Source organism: Copadichromis virginalis, linkage group LG6 (genome assembly GCF_057382275.1).
Source record: "Copadichromis virginalis isolate Kocher_CV1m ecotype Utaka linkage group LG6, C_Virginalis_male_GT1.1, whole genome shotgun sequence".
Classification (NCBI taxonomy): domain Eukaryota; kingdom Metazoa; phylum Chordata; class Actinopteri; order Cichliformes; family Cichlidae; genus Copadichromis; species Copadichromis virginalis.
The window spans coordinates 10,729,758-10,747,750 of record NC_140623.1 but is presented as its reverse complement, the minus strand read 5'-3'; the positions used below and the strand labels follow the sequence as shown (position 1 = coordinate 10,747,750).

At 40.6% G+C, this 17,993-nt stretch overlaps 2 protein-coding genes across 9 annotated transcripts in view; both read right to left on the bottom strand.

Annotated features, from left to right (window-relative positions):
* The window catches only part of tab1 (TGF-beta activated kinase 1/MAP3K7 binding protein 1), a 29,274-nt gene extending 20,702 nt beyond the window's left edge, over positions 1-8,572 (bottom strand). For 2 of the 7 annotated variants that reach the window (XM_085458585.1, XM_085458586.1), the window contains exons 1-5: positions 8,514-8,572; positions 5,957-6,090; positions 5,159-5,312; positions 2,747-2,842; positions 2,314-2,452 (exon numbers count right to left, since the gene is read on the bottom strand). In XM_085458585.1, coding sequence (XP_085314711.1) covers positions 2,314-2,452; positions 2,747-2,842; positions 5,159-5,312; positions 5,957-6,090; positions 8,514-8,546 — 556 coding nt within the window. In that variant the 5' untranslated portion in view covers positions 8,547-8,572. The remainder of the gene's footprint in view (positions 1-2,313; positions 2,453-2,746; positions 2,843-5,158; positions 5,313-5,956; positions 6,091-8,513) is intronic. The other 5 variants (XM_085458589.1, XM_085458590.1, XM_085458588.1 and 2 more) reach the window with 4 other exon arrangements.
* Positions 8,573-10,421: 1,849 nt separating this feature from the next.
* syngr1b (synaptogyrin 1b) overlaps positions 10,422-17,993 on the bottom strand; it is a 31,299-nt gene continuing 23,727 nt past the window's right edge. Inside the window, exons 2-4 of one of the 2 annotated variants that reach the window (XM_085458580.1) lie at positions 17,351-17,588; positions 15,365-15,504; positions 10,422-13,283 (exon numbers count right to left, since the gene is read on the bottom strand). In XM_085458580.1, coding sequence (XP_085314706.1) covers positions 13,068-13,283; positions 15,365-15,504; positions 17,351-17,588 — 594 coding nt within the window. In that variant the 3' untranslated portion in view covers positions 10,422-13,067. The other variant, XM_085458582.1, reaches the window with a different exon arrangement.

Here is a 17,993-nt window from a genome sequence, read left to right as displayed (position 1 = left end):
AGGCAGAACTAGCTGTTATGATGCTAGTACTGCAGCTGTTGTCCGCGGGAGCCGAGTCGGCAAGCTGGGATTTAAAAATATTGATGGACACTGTTGGTATGGTTTGAATGAAAAGAGTCAATATCATTCTATAACTCCATCTGTCTGTGGGCTGCTGGAAACACAGCATGTGGAAATGCTGTGATGGCATTTGGTTATATACTAACCAAATCCCCATCTCTGACGAGGCTTCAGCATTGACATATAGCATATATTACATTGCCAAAACTATGTTTGACTGCTTTTACATGCATCTAACTCGAGTAACATCCCATTCCCGTTTAACGTGATGTTGACCCCTTTGCAACTATATCAGCTTCAACTCTTCTGCAAAGGCTTTCCTCAAGGTTTCGGAGTGATTATGGGAATTTTTGACCATTCTTCAGATGCAAATTTGTGAGGTCAGACACTGATGTTGGACGAGCAGTCCCAGCTCACAGTCTAAGCTCTAATTCATCCCAAAGGTGTTCTGTTGGGTTGATGTCAGGAAACTGTAGAAGCCAGTCAAGTTCTCCCACTAAAATTCGCTTATTCATAGACCTTGCTTTGTGCACTTATTTGCAGTCATATTAGAACAGGAAGGGGCCATCTCCAAACTGTTCCCATGAAGTTGGGAACATGAAATTGTCCAAAATGTCCTGGTACGCTGAAGCATTAAGAGTTCCTTTTACAGGAACTAAGCCCAACTCCTGATCAATAACCCCACACCATAATCCTGCCTCCACTAAACTTTACACTTGACACAAAGCAGTCAGACAAGTAACGTTCTCCCGACAACCACCAAACCCATGCTTGTCCATCAGAACTGCTAGACGGAGAGGTGTGATTCGTTACTCCAGAGAACACATCTGCACTGCAGAACATTTCAGCTGGACTACTCCTAGTACCTACAGCTGATGCTGAGCATTCAGCATCAGCTCACATAGTTGGTTAAAAACAAGAAAACCCCAAATACCCTCTTTGAAGAGATGGAGGTTTCATGGCTTTAAAAGAGAGTCTGGCAGCACTCTTTAGAAAGAGAAGTCACATAGGAGTCTGCAGAATCTGCCACACAAGTTTAAATCTACTATTTATGAGTGTTACGATTTTTTCTCAGTGCTGTCAGGTAGCTATCAAGTTCCATGGCAGCTGGCATAGATTTATATGTATGTTTTGTCTTCACTAAACCTTTCTGCGTGTGGATTAACAACTCATTTTCCCCCTCCTTTACCTAGTTGATAGGCAATGAAATGACACAAAAATGTTCCCTGCTTGTGTTCGTTTGCTTTGTTTAAATAAGAATACTTTAAAGTGGGACTATTATACTCTTTCTTAGTGCCACCCTTTCAGACAGCTTTCTTCTCATCAGCTTCACTCGAAAAAAAAGTCTGAACAACAGGTGGGAAAGGCCTCTGTGATCAGTTTTCCAAACGTCAGATCTAGCAGATCCCCAACACCACTGGCTGATTTGAAGTGTCACATTATAACAGAGCCGGCACCTTATTTTATAGATGGCTGCAGACACTCACTGTTGTACCTCTCCCCTGACCTTCTCTGTACATACTGATGATGACTTGAACCAAAGATATTACATTTCAAATGGATTAATCACTGCATATTTTGTGTTGCCACGGTTTGTTATTGTGTAATTTGGCATGCCTCAGCCTTTTCTTCCTGTTTCCCTTCCTCAAAAATGCCTTCTTGACAGCCAGCCTTCCACTGAGACCATCTCTGATGAGGCTTCACCATTTCTTTGGAAGTTCAGTTTAGGAAATGGGAACAAATTCTGTGTTTTAGTGCCAAGCTTCTAGTAACAAAGTGCCTAAAGATACAATTTAAAATGAGTTCTTTATCAAGTTGTTATGTGTAGACACTGCACTGCTTCATCCTTTGACACAAACTATTATTCCCTAATGTAACACTATATTGGCTCTCAACTGCATCAGGATGCAATACAGCCATTTCTCCAACCTTTAATAAGGAAGGCATTATTCTCCGTCAGTGAACAAGTGCATTCCATAAGTATATATAGAGACTGTGACACTGTGGAGCTAACATGGATTTTCATGCTGAAAGCGGCCTCGGTCATTTCCACAGAGTGGCCAGTAACCAAACACAAATCTGTGTGAAGCCTGACATCTGCTGGTGCAAAGCAGACTGTGTCATGGCTGTCTGTTACTGGCTGGCCTTTTGGTGGTTTTGCTGCCAACTGTTTCTGTTGCAAATGATCGAGTGCGATCACACATTAAACAGGAAATCAAAGCGTCATCGCTGACATAACCAGAATCAACTTACCAACGTTTGCAATGTAGAGCTTGTTATTGAGAATGAGCGCCACCGCAACCGTGGCGCCTCCTGACACCTCCTGCTCTAGCTCCTTCAGCCGCTCCATCACCTTTTGACTCTGAGGAGAAAGCTGGTGGAACGGAACATTCTGATTGGCCGAGAGGTGAAGACACAGAGTAAAAGATGGAAAGGAAGAGGAAAATGAAGCAAGTAGGAGCAGGACAGATGATAGGAAATGAAGGGAAAAAAGAGAGAATTAGACAAATGATAAAAAAAGCAAGAAAAGAATAAGAGCTGAGTATCTTATCTGACGAAAGAGAGTGATGAGCCCAAATAAAAGAATAACAAGCTCATTCTCCCGTGGCTAAATACTTGCTCACATCAAAGCCTAAATCTGTGGTTGTTATGGAAACCAAAAGAGAAAAGACAAAAGTGTTCCTACCTCATTGTGCGGTAGGAGGTAGTTGCTCAGGTTAGCCTTCTCAGCCAGAGCATCATCTATGGTTTCAAAGTAGCTCTTCTCCACCACATCAAAGGCCTGCAGTGCAGCAACAACAGCGTGTATAATGTCAAGTGTCAACACACGTGAGAGCGAGCGTCACTACTGAACACTTAATGCTACTGAAATGTCAACTCAGGCTTAATGGGCCTGGACTGCAGCTGGCAGTGATGGTCCTTGTTTTGCTCGTGACCAGAGCAGAACAAGGATCACTGCCAGCTGCAGGCCAAGAAGCTACAGTTGGAGATTCAATGAATGAAAACAAGGACCACGAGATCAGCAGGTAGAGGAAGTAGAGAGTGAACTTGAGTGAACTTTCAGAACAGCAACGAGGGGATTGTCTGCTACTGAATGAATTGCAGATGGCACTGAAGACATGACAAACATAAGATAAGAACACACATGCAGCCCGCGTTCACACAAAAAAATACTTATTACATATGTGCACAGAAAATCTATAATCTATGAACTACAACAGAGAATTTTTACTGACTGAGTAGTGAAAAGTGAAAAACACCTGGGAGACCTGCTATGTGAGGGAAGCACAGTGTATGAATACGGTTCATTTATGCCACAGTAGTGCATAATGACCCACACAGAGCATCTTTCTATAATCTGACTAGCCCTTAAATGCACTGCACGGTTATGTTTCGTTTTTTGTTTAACGCAAAAAGCTTTAAGTCGCATTAAACGATCGTTAAAAAGTGAAACAGGCATTTCACATTAATATGATTTAAATAATATCCATAAATGTTTTTGTAATGTGGGGGAAAATAAAACCGCTGGCTTAAGTATTAAATCAAAATATGTAGCGGCAGCAAACGCAAGCAATGTCTTTGAGGCAAGAATGAGATTTTACACTTTTATTCATTTATTAAAATAATCAGCGCAGTTTCTGCCTCAAGGAACTGCGCTGATTATTTTAATAAATGTTAAGGCTGGCGTTTCTCCAGATTAGCTTATTAATGACATGTTTCCGAAAAGTTTTATACAGCATGTCTGAGTATATATTTTTTTCCATATGAAAATAAAGCCTTGTTTATAATGTATTAGTATTATTTATATACTAAAAGGTAATAACTTCAATGTAGCTTTATTTTAAACATATCTGAGGGTAGTTTAAACATTTAACCCTCACATAGCGACCACGGTGGGCCAGTGCGTTTCTATGATTTTGTATAAAACACCCTGTATTTTAACATTTTTGAATAATATCAACACTTAGCAAAGGACCAGGACTAAAAATAAAAACGTGAAGATGAAATATTTTGTGATCTTTCACAGTTTTACCCCTGAGGCACCTCAAACACTGCGGTCAGTGTTTCTCTCAGATCACCGGTTACCTCGTAATACCAGGTGTGGAGCATCCACAACTATTTACTATGGAGGAGGCTGCTTGTGAAAGGAAAGCGATACAAGTCGCTGAGTCAGTGAACCTCACTTCTTCCTGAACACAGCAATACTGAACTGAGTTGTTGAGGATTTCCAGAACCTTTCCGTAAGTGTGTGCTGCTGTTTTTGGCACTGTTAGCTGCTGTTAGCCTGTGTTACTGAAACCTCCTTCACAGTGGAAGTACAAGGCTGGACTTGGACTTTTAGTGAATAAACTCCCATACAACCTGAGAATGTAATCAAACTGTTTAGCAGAGGGAAAGCGTGCTTTTTTAGGACACTCTAGCCTGTTTTCTGGCATAACGTTAGCTTATAATTAGCAACTGCCGTCACAGCTGGCTCTTGTCTGCTGTCGGGAGACATGAGGGGTCACATGTCTGATCTGCTGAAAATCAGCAACTACAACAATACTAGGAATAAATAAGAACGTTCATAAACATTTTTGCGTGTAAGATCCCTGTATTCAGTTCAGGACATGGGGCTTCAGGTGAGCATGGAGCTGGAGGAGGCAGATGAAGAAGAGGAGGATGACAAAGAGATGATGAAATGTACAAAAATAAAAATAAAAATGACCCAATTTCTGTCATCGTCAATAAAATGATCAGTGTGGCTGCTCTACCAGGAGCTCTACCAGCTCTACTTTGATCCACCTGCCACCAACACAAGGTTAGTCATTGTGCACGGTTTTGACGACTCGCTGTGAAAAAATTCCTGATCTTAAGCTACATGTTCCAACTGAAAGCCTCAGAATGATTCTTTCATGGATCGCTCATATATTTGGTTATTAAACGCAGTAAGAGCTTGGGACCAGAAGCAGGGCTGACACAGACTGGGCTAAAGAGGCTTAAAGATTCATTTTGTGTGTGCAGTGTTTTGTCACAGGCTCTGCCTTAACAGACTGCAAAAGCAAGAAAATGTTTCTAGTTTCTTTCCTCAACAGTTACAGCAGTTAACTTAACAGACCTGTGTGAGGATCCTGCGGACGTCGTTGTCTGTGTGACCGGAGTTTAGCTGCCCCAGGAGCAGTTCCGCTGTCAGACACTGGGAAGCAAAGTTGGCCACTCTGCTGCCATCGTAACCATTAAAAACCCCGTACAGGAAACAGCCATCGTCACCTCTGTGGGAAAAAAAAAAGAAAAGCTCAACAAACATGGCACCTATGTTTGAAAAAACTATGGATTACTCTCAGAGCCGTGCTATCTTTTCACGTTTTCGCTGTGTTTGTTGCAGTAACAACTGTAGATGTAAGAACATTTGTATAAAAATGATTCATTTACAAATAATTAGACGAGCAAAGTCACAACGATGAAACACATTTCTCTGGCAGAGCCTGAGCCTCTATAAAAAGGGACATATACCAACTACCTATTTCTTTACCGCTTCAGTGACTCAGACATTACCAGTGCACATTTAAAGCTACATGTTTATGTGCTCTGCCCAGGCATTGCTGTGTTTTCCTGCTAAGTCCAAGATCTTTGTTTTTCTGTGAGATTAAATAAGAAACTATTCAGGATTTTACTGGTAAGAAACACTGCTACCGATAAGTTTGATCATAAATCTCAGTACAGTTTTAAGTCAGCAAGTTTCCTTACAACATTAGCAAGGACTGGCCCAAGTAAACAGACAAACTCAAAGTGGATGCATTATGCATGTTCCCTGCGCAGTATTAGTTTAATTCTTGCACTTTCTAAAGCAGCTCTGAACAAGTTCACAGTTCAAAACGATGACCCTTATTTGTCTCACACTGGACGAATCGTGTACCTGAACCTGAGGTGTCCATCCTCATTGGGGTGGCTCTGAGTTCCTTTGCCATCAGGGCCGTACACACAGTTGGGTGCTGTTCCGACCCCACACATCTGACACAGAGGCAGGTCATCTGTCCAGCTTTGATGCTGCTAATAAAAAAAAGAAAGAAATCAAAAAAGAAAAATCAAACAAATACTTGGCCTACGTGCTAAACTCAAGTTTGAAAGCAGTATTTGTTTAAAATAAAAGATTTAAACCGACACAGAAATGAATTAAACTGTCATCACAGATATTTTCCCTACACCTTTATCCTATAAAGTTGCCATAATGAAGACAACCAGCTTTGATATGATGAGGTTTCATTGACATTTGAATTTATTAAATGGTCCAACAGGAAATTACAAACACTTCTGTCAGATGCAGCAACACACTCCGCACCGATGGTGCTTTTGTTTGTACTGCAGCCTCCCTGAGCCAGAAAAATAGGTCATTCATCATTAGGTGCTCCTATTATACTATACTATACGATTTATTTTGCATTACTCTTAAGCATATTTCACTGTTAACATTGTAGATGACGTTCCTGGTGTCAGTCACTATAAACACATTCAGTATACTTGTAATGGAAAGTGTCGCACACAGTCGTGGTGAAAACAAAGCACATCCTCTTTCAATTCTAAAGTTTTATTATTATAAAGTTACGTTTTTATTATTTACACAAATTAAGCCAAAATGGAGAAACTGTGTGTGAATAAACTAAGCACACCGTTACTTACACTGCTTCCAAGTGAACACCTCTATAACATCAGACATTTTGGCTGTTGAGATGTGTGTCACACGCATAAGGAAAGACGCTAGCGATGATCTTAGAGAAGTAAGTGCTGTCTCAATCAGTCTGGGGATGGTTGGAAAGGTTAGAAGTTCTTTTCTAAACAATTTGAAACTGGGTACAACTTTAGGACTGAAAGAGGGTGTGTTTACTTTTCACTGTAACTGTGAACGACACTTTCTATTACAGATAAGCCAATGTCTTTATAGTGATATCGATACAGCAGATTATAATCTACATGGGCAGGTTAATACTCTGAGGTTTTGCCACAGTGCACAGTGACATGTTTGGACAAAACCAAACACACCACATCAGCACAAATGCAACTCAAGAGGACAATGATCCAAGTAACAAGTCTACAGGAAAATGGTGGAAAAGGTGTGGGGGCTGTGGCTCAGTTGGTTTAGTGCAGGGGTGGGCAACTCCAGGCATCAAGGCCGGTGTCTTGCAGGTTTTAGATATCACCCTGGGTCAACACACCTGAATCAAATGACCAGTTCACCAGGCCTGTGGAGAACTTCAAGACATGCTGAGGACATAATTTAGCCATTTAAATCAGCTGTGTTGGATCAAGGACACATCTAAAACCTGCAACACACCGGCCCTTGAGGCCTGGAGTTGCCCACCCCTGCTTTAGTGGGCTGCCTGCCAATAGGAAAGTTGGTGGATCAATTCTCGACTTCGATGAGTGTGTGTTAACACTTAGGTGTAGACAAAAGAACTTTATAAATGTGTGTGTGTGAGAGAAAGAGAGATGGAGTGGCTATCACTTATAACAGAAGCACTTTCAGTGCTCAAATACAGCAGAAATGCGCTAAGAGCCAGTCCATTTATTTGTTGCAATAGTCCAGTCTTCAACCTGACTGAAATGCTGTGGTGGGGGATGTGCATAAAGAGATACTAATAAACCGAACAATGAAGTCAAACAAAGAAAAGTCAGCCAAAGTTCATCACAATGATGTGAGGTAGTGATAAAGTCGTACACAAAACTTCAACAACTACTGCTTAAGGTGGTTCAACAAGCTACTGAATCGTGGTCGCTTTCAGATTGCTTCTACATTTGAACTTATTTAACAAGAACTAATAACAGTGTGTCTGTCATGTGTTGTTGTTCATCTGAGGTTGTATTTACCTGCTCAGAAGGATAAACTGTGTACTTCCGTTTTACCACACCTGTATCTGCCTTACCTTGCCTAAAGTTTTAATGTGAATCATTGACGCCCAGGAGAGACCGATAGCATCTCCGCGTAGGGCAAATGGGAAGCAGTCTATGTAAAATTAAAAGTGTCATAAGATATCTACATAATCACAAAACGACTGAGAAAAGTTAGTCGCTCGGAAAAAGTCGTTTGTGTTGTTCACAATATGGCTAATTACCAGTTTGTGACTCTCAAGTTTAGCTAATTCACACAGGTTATATGGACGATATCCCAGGCACTGCAACTGCAACAACAGCATCGGTCGTGTTATTGTCTCCTCCTGCTTCAAGTGATAGCGTTTCTCGGTGCTGAATACAGACGCTAATAAATCGTATTAGTCCAATTTTTTTTCAATTAAGGTGCCTAGCTAACTGTTAGCCAAACACTCCATGAGCTCAACTAAATTAGCTACACAGGAAGCATTGGACCAAACAACCAGCGATGAACACCGAGAAAAAGACTGTAAGACGCCAGTCTTCAAAAGCAGAGGAACTTTGCACATATTGAGTTACTGAGAGTAACAAACGGCAGGCTTTTCACTTACGCTCTGCATCAAATTCCTACGCTGGGCCGCCATGTTGAACGGAACTCGTTACGTTCACGATTCAGCACAGAGGTAGAAAATCTTAGCTTCAAAGTCTGAAGTTGGAAGGCAAGCTATGCGAGAGTAAAATTGAACTAAAAATATATATCTAAACCGACAGCTAAATTCACCATTACCAGATATACGTTTTATATCCGTATACTACGGATCCGTATATATATATATCCGTATACTACGGATATAAAACGTATTCACATATTAAAATTATTGTTATCGCGTTTTAACAACAGGAACTGCATACACGTCTTGCTTTCTTATACCCGTCTTTCCTAATTCTTCCACATGCAAGTCTGTGAGCCATGATCCAAATTCAGGGGCTGCGTCCCTTGAAGGATATCGGAGACGGTAAGATTTACACTCGTCTGCTAAATTGCTACAGCAATTCTGATGGTATTTGAAGGCAGCATATAACGTCAAGCTCGTTTGTTTGTTTGGGCTTTTTTAAAATCTCTTTCTAAGCGTGCTTTGTATTTCCATAATACATTTTTGATTTGCCTCATTTATAAAGTGGAAAAGATAAGTAAATAATAATAAACTGAAAAAAACTGTTTAAATAAATAATAAAACGACAAAAAGAAAGGAAGAAAAACTCCCGACTTCTGCTTTTTTGCTGAAACGGATTTCTTTGACAATACCGCCACCATGTGTTTACCATAAACTACCTCTACCTACCACTTTTTGCTTTACACTTTTTATGTTTATTGTGATTGTAATTTCTTAAACTACCATACTAAACTTCTATATATTCAATCGCCCTTCCAAAAAAGTAGCACACATTCTTAATTTAGTATTTTGTGCTTAGACTATCTATTTTTCCATATTATAAAATTAGCCACACATGCGCTTAGCAGCTTTACTCTTCTCGAATTAACTATTTTAAAAGTACGTTAACTGTGTGAACTAAAACAAAAGAAAGAGCAAGTTTTTAAAAAAAAAAGCTGAATAACTGCATTAAATTAAAAGCTGTCTTGCAGTTGAACTCGCGGGTAAAACTCCTGCCAGCAGGGGGAGCTGTGTCTTATAAATAGTGGACTAACCAGCCTGCTTGTGACCATTTACAGCTTTGAAAAATAAACGGATAAACGTTTCCTGCATAAGTAAGCTCACCCCAGGTGAAAAGTTGATATTTTTCAAGAGAGATACAACATTTAGAACTTAAATCTTGAGCCACCCCCACATCAAGTGGTCTTCAGCAATAGTTCTCCATGCTTTCTGACAGTCTTTCAAAAATATTTCTTTTGCCATTGAGTGATTTTTTTTTTTTTTTTTTTTTTTTTGTTGCTGGCATATCCCAGCAATATGTTTAGTGTGCCCTCAGAAAATGTGAGGACACTGGATAAGAGGAGGACAAGATGTGAAGTGGCAGGCCTAAAAAATATCTACACGAGATGAATAAGATCTGTAAGTCATTTCGTTGATCCATCTGCTGTTCAACGAAACCTCATCAGAAACTGTTTGAGTGAACGGGTGGCTGACAAGAAGCCATTTTTAAGGAAGGGAAGAGAAAAGAAAAAAACGATTGGACTGTAAATCAGTGCCTACAGGTATCACAGTGAGTGTCTACAGCCACCTGTAAAACCCAGTGGACGCTCTGTCCTTTTTGGGGGGCAGCATTTCAATCAGGGCTGTGGGGATCTTGTCAAAACTGCTAAAATTATGAACTCAGAGAAGTACTATTAGACCTTGAGCCAGATACAATAGCATCGGGAAAGCGTCTGATTGGGAAAGGATTCATTTTTCAGCACAAAAACAACCACACACACACTGCCAATGTATTTTAATTCTGAGGGTTGGCTCATAAAGTTTGCACAGTACTGTAATCCAAAAATCCAACACCAGAGATTCTCATCTCATCTTGCATTTTTGTTCAGTATTTTCTTTATTTTTATTGGTTAAAACCACATCAGAAACATACATTTGTACACAATTGTTTTTTCTTTAATCTTAATTTGCTTCATTTCACAGAGGAACATCACACATTTCTACATCTACACAGATGTACAGCATAAAGTATATATGTGCATATATACTTTGATAATTTGGTCACATTTTCCGTAGCCATATATATGTATGCATATTTTAATATTTAATATTGTTATCCCCAAAATAAAAACTTCTCCTTACCTCGAGAGCAACACAAAGGATGAGGCATGGATAACCTCACCATATATCTTATCACAATAACACTCAACAGACCACAGAGCTTTCTTTCTTTTGTCTTTTTTAAATATAGAACTAACTTAATGCCCTAAAATAAAGCAGAATCTTTTTCAAACACTGTTATATACTCAATTATAGATTTACATATGTTTATACAGACAGATACACTGGAGAAAAATGGAGCACATGGAGCAGCGATGCATGTTCATAAATATTGAGGATGCCTGCAGATTTGTTGACAACGAGCGGAAAACACAAGTTTTCCGCAGACCTGCTGATAAGGAACGCTCTATACTGATGACAAACGCTTGCTTTTGTAAAGTGGTTTGACGTGCTCAAGGACAAAACAGGACCAAATTCGTTTTGCTGTACATTAAGACTTTGAAAGAGAGCATCAGTGTGTTGTGGAGGCTTGTGTTCCTGCGTGATGGATTCTGCTGGGCAGTCAGCACTAAGGCAACAATTGAGGACAGAAAAAGCTTCACAGGGAAACATAAAAACATTTCAAGGAAAAAAGAAAAAAAGGACAAATTTCAATACAAACACAGTCTCATTATACAGGGGAGGGGATTAGTTGCCTGATACGCCACTGCTGCTTGTTTATCTATGCTGATATCCTGTAATGGCCCATCGACGAGTTCTGTCAGCAAAAACTTGTGTTCGCAGCATCGATAGGCTGTGAACCTGTGCGTGCGTGTCTGTTTGGGAGCGTTTTAGCTATCGCACTTATTTTGCTGACCAACTGAAGACCTCACAAGTTGAAGGCAGTGTGGTCACAAGCATTGATCAGCTACAGGGTGACCTGCCGATAGTTTCTAATCCACCCCCTGCCCCCAAACCCCGAATTAACACCTCCAGTAAAACCTGGCGTGTTTGCACTCTGTAGCTCCTTCCCAAGGATGAAGTGAACCCACTGATGTTTGTCTGCCTAACTGCAGATCACCACCTGTTACCTATGCATCCAAAATCTGGGGGATGCCCAAGATTTCTTTGTGGAGGTTTTTTTTTGACAAAAAGACAGATAAACTTGCCAGAATTGATGACATTAACTTCTTCTGATTACTACAGTGTTTGTCACATGGGATAAAAATCACCACCTAAATGCAGAGGCTGTTGTTAAGATCACAAAGTCAACTGAGCTGATCGTTGGTGTAAGTCTTAAATGTAAAATGTCATAATCTCTCCCTGTTCTTTTTAAAAGTACGCTCTTTTTTTGTTGTACTGACCTTTAATAATATGTTTTCTTTACATTATTTATTGTCACAGGCACATTATTTTGTGCACATAACCAGGGGTTAAAGTGGGTCTTAACAATTTTCTGGTAGCCTACCTTGAGTTAATAAATAATAAATGATTGTGGAATGAGTTCATTTTTCTTATGCTTCAGCCTGGTGTTACTTCCAGTGATGGCCTGGAGACACTTGCTCCGTAGTAAGAAAATAACAACACACCACAGAGCTTTTACACATTAACACGTCCCCTTTTCCTTCTCATCCCTGTGATGTGTTCATGGTGCAGATGTAAAGTTGTGGTCGTGGTACTTCAGCATCTTCCTCGCACTAAAGACGAGGAGAATAAATGGAGCAACTTAGTGTACTTCCCAGAGAGAATTTCATCTCAGAGATGAAATTTAAAGCTGTAATAAAATTGGTTTCAGAGTTTTAAAATCTACACGTGTTGTCAAACTAATTGAAGTATACTCATTTTAGACAGTCAAAGACTGCAGGTTAGTGTAGTTAGTTTGCAGTTCTGTGATAGAGCTTACAATGATGCACTGTGTTAGACTGTTATAGGCTGTGGTGTTGTGGTGTTAGCTTACATCAGGTGTAGCAGACATCAATTTACATTTAAGGTGATGGCGTGGTGCACACTTACTCATAGAATCCGATCTTTTTATACTAACTTTTTACTGTCTAGGTGAAATCAGCCGTACATGCAGCTGCTTACATCTTGTGAATAACAGTGAATATCGAGTCACAGCATGAACACAAAGAAAAATCTGCTGGAACTCAAAAACCAAACAAGGATTTTATGTGAATTATTTCAAAGTAAATCTTTTCTCCCCATGCTGCACCGCTACACCCGATCTTCAGGTCTCCTCACCTGCCAGATCCCACTTTAACCCCTGCACGTAACAATAAAAACAGTAAATTGTAGCAATAAATTTGCAACTCAAAACTTGAGGTTGTTGGATCTAGGATGTGATAAAAGATCTGCCCAATACACTAAGTAATGGATTCAGTGTTTCTTGTGTAACACAAAACAGCACAAATATTATTTTGAAGTAGAAACCTTGGACAACTTCATCAGCATACATAAATGTCTCCTAACATCTCAGTATTCTTGACGTTGGTAGCCTCCGGATCCATCGAAGGCCCCGTCACTGTTGGTCTGGCCTCCTCCTCCTCCCGGGCTCTCCAGGTCATCCCCACCGAATGAGGTGTAGGGGGCTCCGGCTGCATCCTGGCTGGGGTCTGTGTAGTCCTGGGAGAAGAGGGCCGAGTCGGCCCCTAGCTTGTATCTCTGGAAGGCCAGGAAAGACTGGCCCGCCTTGGCGATGAGGATCGTAAATGGGAAAGGACGAGGAGATGAATAGGAGGCGATTGAAGACAGATGATGAAACAGAGACGTGACGATGTTAGTGTGAGGAAGGGAGGGGTCAGACAACAAAAGACAGGAGGACACAGTGGTTAGTTGGCTGGAAAGCTTGACAACATTATTAGACAGCTTTAGTGAATCAGTCACAGTGAATTACTTCCTCAAGCAGCAGCACAAAAAACGCTGCTCGTACATTGTGTAGCTCTAGAAGAAGAGCACGAGTTCCTCTTGTGTTGATAATTCAGAAAGGAAATCGTGGGACAAGCCAGAGGTAAAACAGAGCAACACAGAGAAAGTTAAAATGATTCAAGTTACACGAGGAGATTTTCTTTATTATCGACTGCTCAGATGTTGCAGACACTTGAATAGCTGCAGTACTTTTGAACCTTTTTTGATTTTATAAGTCGATACATGACAGCGCATCAGGCCAGCTAACTGTCCAAAAGAAAACGTTCCACAGCACATACTTAGAGGAAATTTGCACTCATTGTAGTCTGAGTTACATGGACTGAACCCTGAATATTTCAGACTTTTTTGTAAATATGAATATAGAACATTTTATTAGCACCCGCATAATAAAACTTAGCCATAAAAGACAATGAATATTAAATGTTAAATGACTAAAATTGAAGCTCTAACACACCTCTACCATCTAAATTTAATAAAATGAAAGTGAAAGAGGGAGCCTGTGTGTGCAAACACAGAGGAAACTGACACCCCTATAAAATGTGTTAAATATGCTGGAGTCTGTAGCGAGACGACTCAGCTTAGCTTGTGTTCTCACTGTAAACGAGGCGAAACAGTTCTCGCTCCATCTGAACTTAACATCTTCCAACAGAAAGCTCTTTAACATTTCTCTGCTTGATTGATTGAGCCTGAAGTCCTACTGGAGAAACTGTCCAGCACATAAACAAAGTCGGTCATCTTGAAACAAGTTTGGTGTTACTAAGCATTAGCTAAATTAGCTTTCATTTCACTTGTCAGCAGTACATAGAGTCAGCAATCAGATCTTACACAACAGAAAAGGCTTAAAACATCCCCTATAAGTTACACTTCCACCAACGTCTGAGTGCTGTCGAATTCTCCCATTGATTTCAATTGAGGATTTTGAGTGCAACATATCTGTGTAATAATATATCTGAAAATAACCATCTCAACACTGCAATGTGCTCTAGATTGTGAGTAAGTATATATCAAATTATTCATTTAAGTGAGGAACTGAAAATTAGGGGGTGGGGGTGTAAGCAATTAATAATTTTATAAAAACTCATTACAATTAAGGACGTGAAAAAATGGTGTCCAGTCCTAAAAACTGAGACAGCAATTGCTCAGGGCTCCAGGTTTGGTGTTGCAGATACTCTGACTGTAACATCTGTTTCAACAAAAAAATTAAAAAAATAATTTGGTGAAGCTTTTCTTCATAAATAAAATGAGTCTTTCATGAAATTCCAACAGAAAAAGCTCTGATTTCACACCTGGATATTTAGAGCTGCACATGTGTAAATTTAGCTGTTGAGTGTCTTGCGCTGATGAATGATAAGGTCAGCCTGCTTGTTAATGTGGGTGTTTGGAGGTGTTTGGATTAGTAAGTCTGCTTTTATGTCTCTGTGTCAGCAACGGCAGTATTTGCTGTAAGAGGGCGCCCAAATCAAGTGCAGTCTCAGTAAAGAAAGAGGAGCGTGTAGGACCTGCTGCAGATGGTTAAGGCAACAAAGAGAGAAGATAAAGTCAAACAAAAGACTGATGAGGCTGAGGAGGGAACAGCTTGGTGTATTCCTCTTCAAATGACACATTCTTTAACTTCTCCATAGAGAAGAGAGCCTGGGCCCCCTGTTGGAACAATATTTGTACAGTCATGAGTTCACATGTCAGAAACAGTAAGCAGTACTAAAAAAAAGATGAAGGGAGACACATTTATATAGCTCCCTGGCTATATAAGCAAGCTGAGGATAAAAGCCAAATAAGATTCAAGGTTTAAGGTTGTCAGTCCCGTCTTTGGTTACAGCACCGCATCAGGCCATTAAGGTCCTTACCCAAGTGAAGATGGAGAAGAAGGAGAAGGTGATGGCTGCTCGGGCAGCGTCCCCTCTCTCCTTAAATTGGTTGTCCTCAGACACCTGCCACTGGTTGGCCAAGAAACAGAAACCCACAAACCACATGAAGGACCAGAATGCTGGAATAAGAAAAAAAAACAGAGATTCGGAGTAAAATTGCTAAGAAATTCCTCTTGCTTAACTCCAAAATAACAGAATGGAACTCGTGTTGCAACTCAATATGAGCAAATTACAATGTTTGCAACTGAATTCATCTGTTAAAAGACTAGTTTAAGTATTTACAGTACTTACTTGATTAGATTACATCTGCATGGCTGTTTAGTTAGAATATGCACTAACAGCAGGGGAGAATAGGTAGCTGTCTTATAAAGATGACAAAACTCAGCCAATCACCACCTTCACCTATAAGCTACTGGTTGATGAATATGTTGTATAACTGTAATTAAGCCGAACTAAACGTTCCCACCTGTTTCAACTCTTTTAGCTTAGCTAGGCTAAGTTCCTGCTGCCATTTGTTTAACAAAACAAGAACTGTTTTACTGAAGACTCTCATAAAAAAAGAGATATTTCTCAAATTGTCGAACACATAGTGCAGAAAAACAAAGCTCAGGTACCACAGCTGGATGACTAAAGCAGGTAATTAAGTCAGCATAAGAATGAAAAGGTGGAGGCAATCAACTGAGAACAGCAATGGGCCCCAAAATGAGCCCTGTGGTATGCAAGATGAGCAGTCAGACAGCAGGATTCACTCATAAAATCAGATATGATTCTTTCCTGCTGGCTGGGGGAAACTGGAAGACGAGAGAGAAATTAAAAGAGCTGGAGTGTGGAGGCAATGTATAAAGCCTAATCAGAAATGCCCAGGGATTATCAGGTTCCCTTATTTCTTCAGTGTGGAAACCATCTCATATTACAACAGATACGGCAAGAAAATCAGAGAGTCAGAGAGTGTAGGTGACGAAAACAGGGAGGGCGAACTCTGTCTGTGACAGGAACTACCTCATTAACCGATCCGACACTTCACTGTCCTGTCATTATATTTGAGTTCATTGCAGTAGCAGTGCAGTGGAGAAGTAGTGGAAGCCACTGTCAGGGACGCCAACGCACAACATCTCAGAGACTTGTTAGTGTCAGATGAGTACTTGTCTACTTATTATCCCTGTCACACATCTCTCCTTTTGTTGTAAAAACCTAACTGCACGGCATTTTTATACATTACAAAAATCGCTGACAGGTTTTTGTTAGGTAGTATATTTTGAGCGGCTGGGATAATTTGCACAGAAAAAGGCCTATTTGGTTCGAGCATCCATGGGAAGTGAATTTAGGTATTTATGAAAGCTGTTTGTAGGAGTCTTTGTTGATCTCCAGACAAACAGACCCAGAGACTCATTGGCAATCACCTGTTGCTTGGAAGAAATGTGAACTCCATGAACAGATAGCAAGTGGTTGCTGACGCTTGCTATGCGAAACTGGTCGCAAAGAGGTATACGGTGCAAATACCCTTGTGATTGCTTTGGTTGCTAGCAGATTCCCACAGTTACTGTATTGTAGATGGAAGATGAAGTCTTGTTTGCAAACACTTGCCAACTACTCCCCAAGCAAAACTGTGAAACTGAAAAAAGTGTGGCGCAAACTGGAAATGTAGCACGCTCACCTTCAAAGTAAAACTTGCACCTTTTGACTCGTAGAAGTAAGGCGGGATTTTTATGAGTAGTTGGCAATCTGCTACCGACCAATCAATCAAGTTTTTTGGTGCAGCACCATCTCTGCGGCCAGTATCACCCGGCGACAGACAGCAACCACTCACCAACTTGCATGTGATTGCACATGGTCCCCAAACCAGTCTCTAGGTCTGTGTAACTGAGGCTTTAGCACATCTGAAGGTAAAAATCCAAACTCAAACAAAATACTTCACAACTATAAAGTATTGTAAAGAAATACGGTATGAAAAGACAATGTGTTTACCTGACAACCCAATATCAGCCAGCACAGCTTTCTTGCGGTCTTTGACGCTGCTGATCTGAGGGAAATAGATGTCCAGAGCCAGGAAGCCCACACAGCAAAGAAATGCCATGGAGCCCATAAACACCCCATAATTGCAGGCGTTTTGGTTGCGGTTGAAGATGCAGTACTCCTCCTCTTCTTTGGCCTGGTTGATGTAGCCCTCATTGGCGATGCAGCCGAAGATCACAATGGAGAAGAGCTGGAAAGGAGAGAAGAAGGGATGAAAATGCACGAACAGATATGACTTTCAGGACTGTGGTAGAGTTTACAAGACAGAATTTAATGTCAGCACCTTTAGAACATCTGAACTGAGTGTGTACCATAGTGGCTCTGTAAAGTGCTTCTATATGTAAAGCAGCTTTGAGGTTTGCTACTGAATTCAGAAGTCAATGTTTCCATATTTTGAGCATTTGGAATGAGTGTCGTCACATTTGCCTCCACCTGGTTGCTCAAAGGTTGAAAGTCGAGTATTCAAATGGCGTCCCACTTCGTACACGTCAAACTTTTCTGGGAACTTCACAAACAGGTGCCACTATTATGTATGGCTTTTCTTAACTTCATGTCCACACAGCATTGCCAAAGGCTGGAGCCTATCCCAGACAGC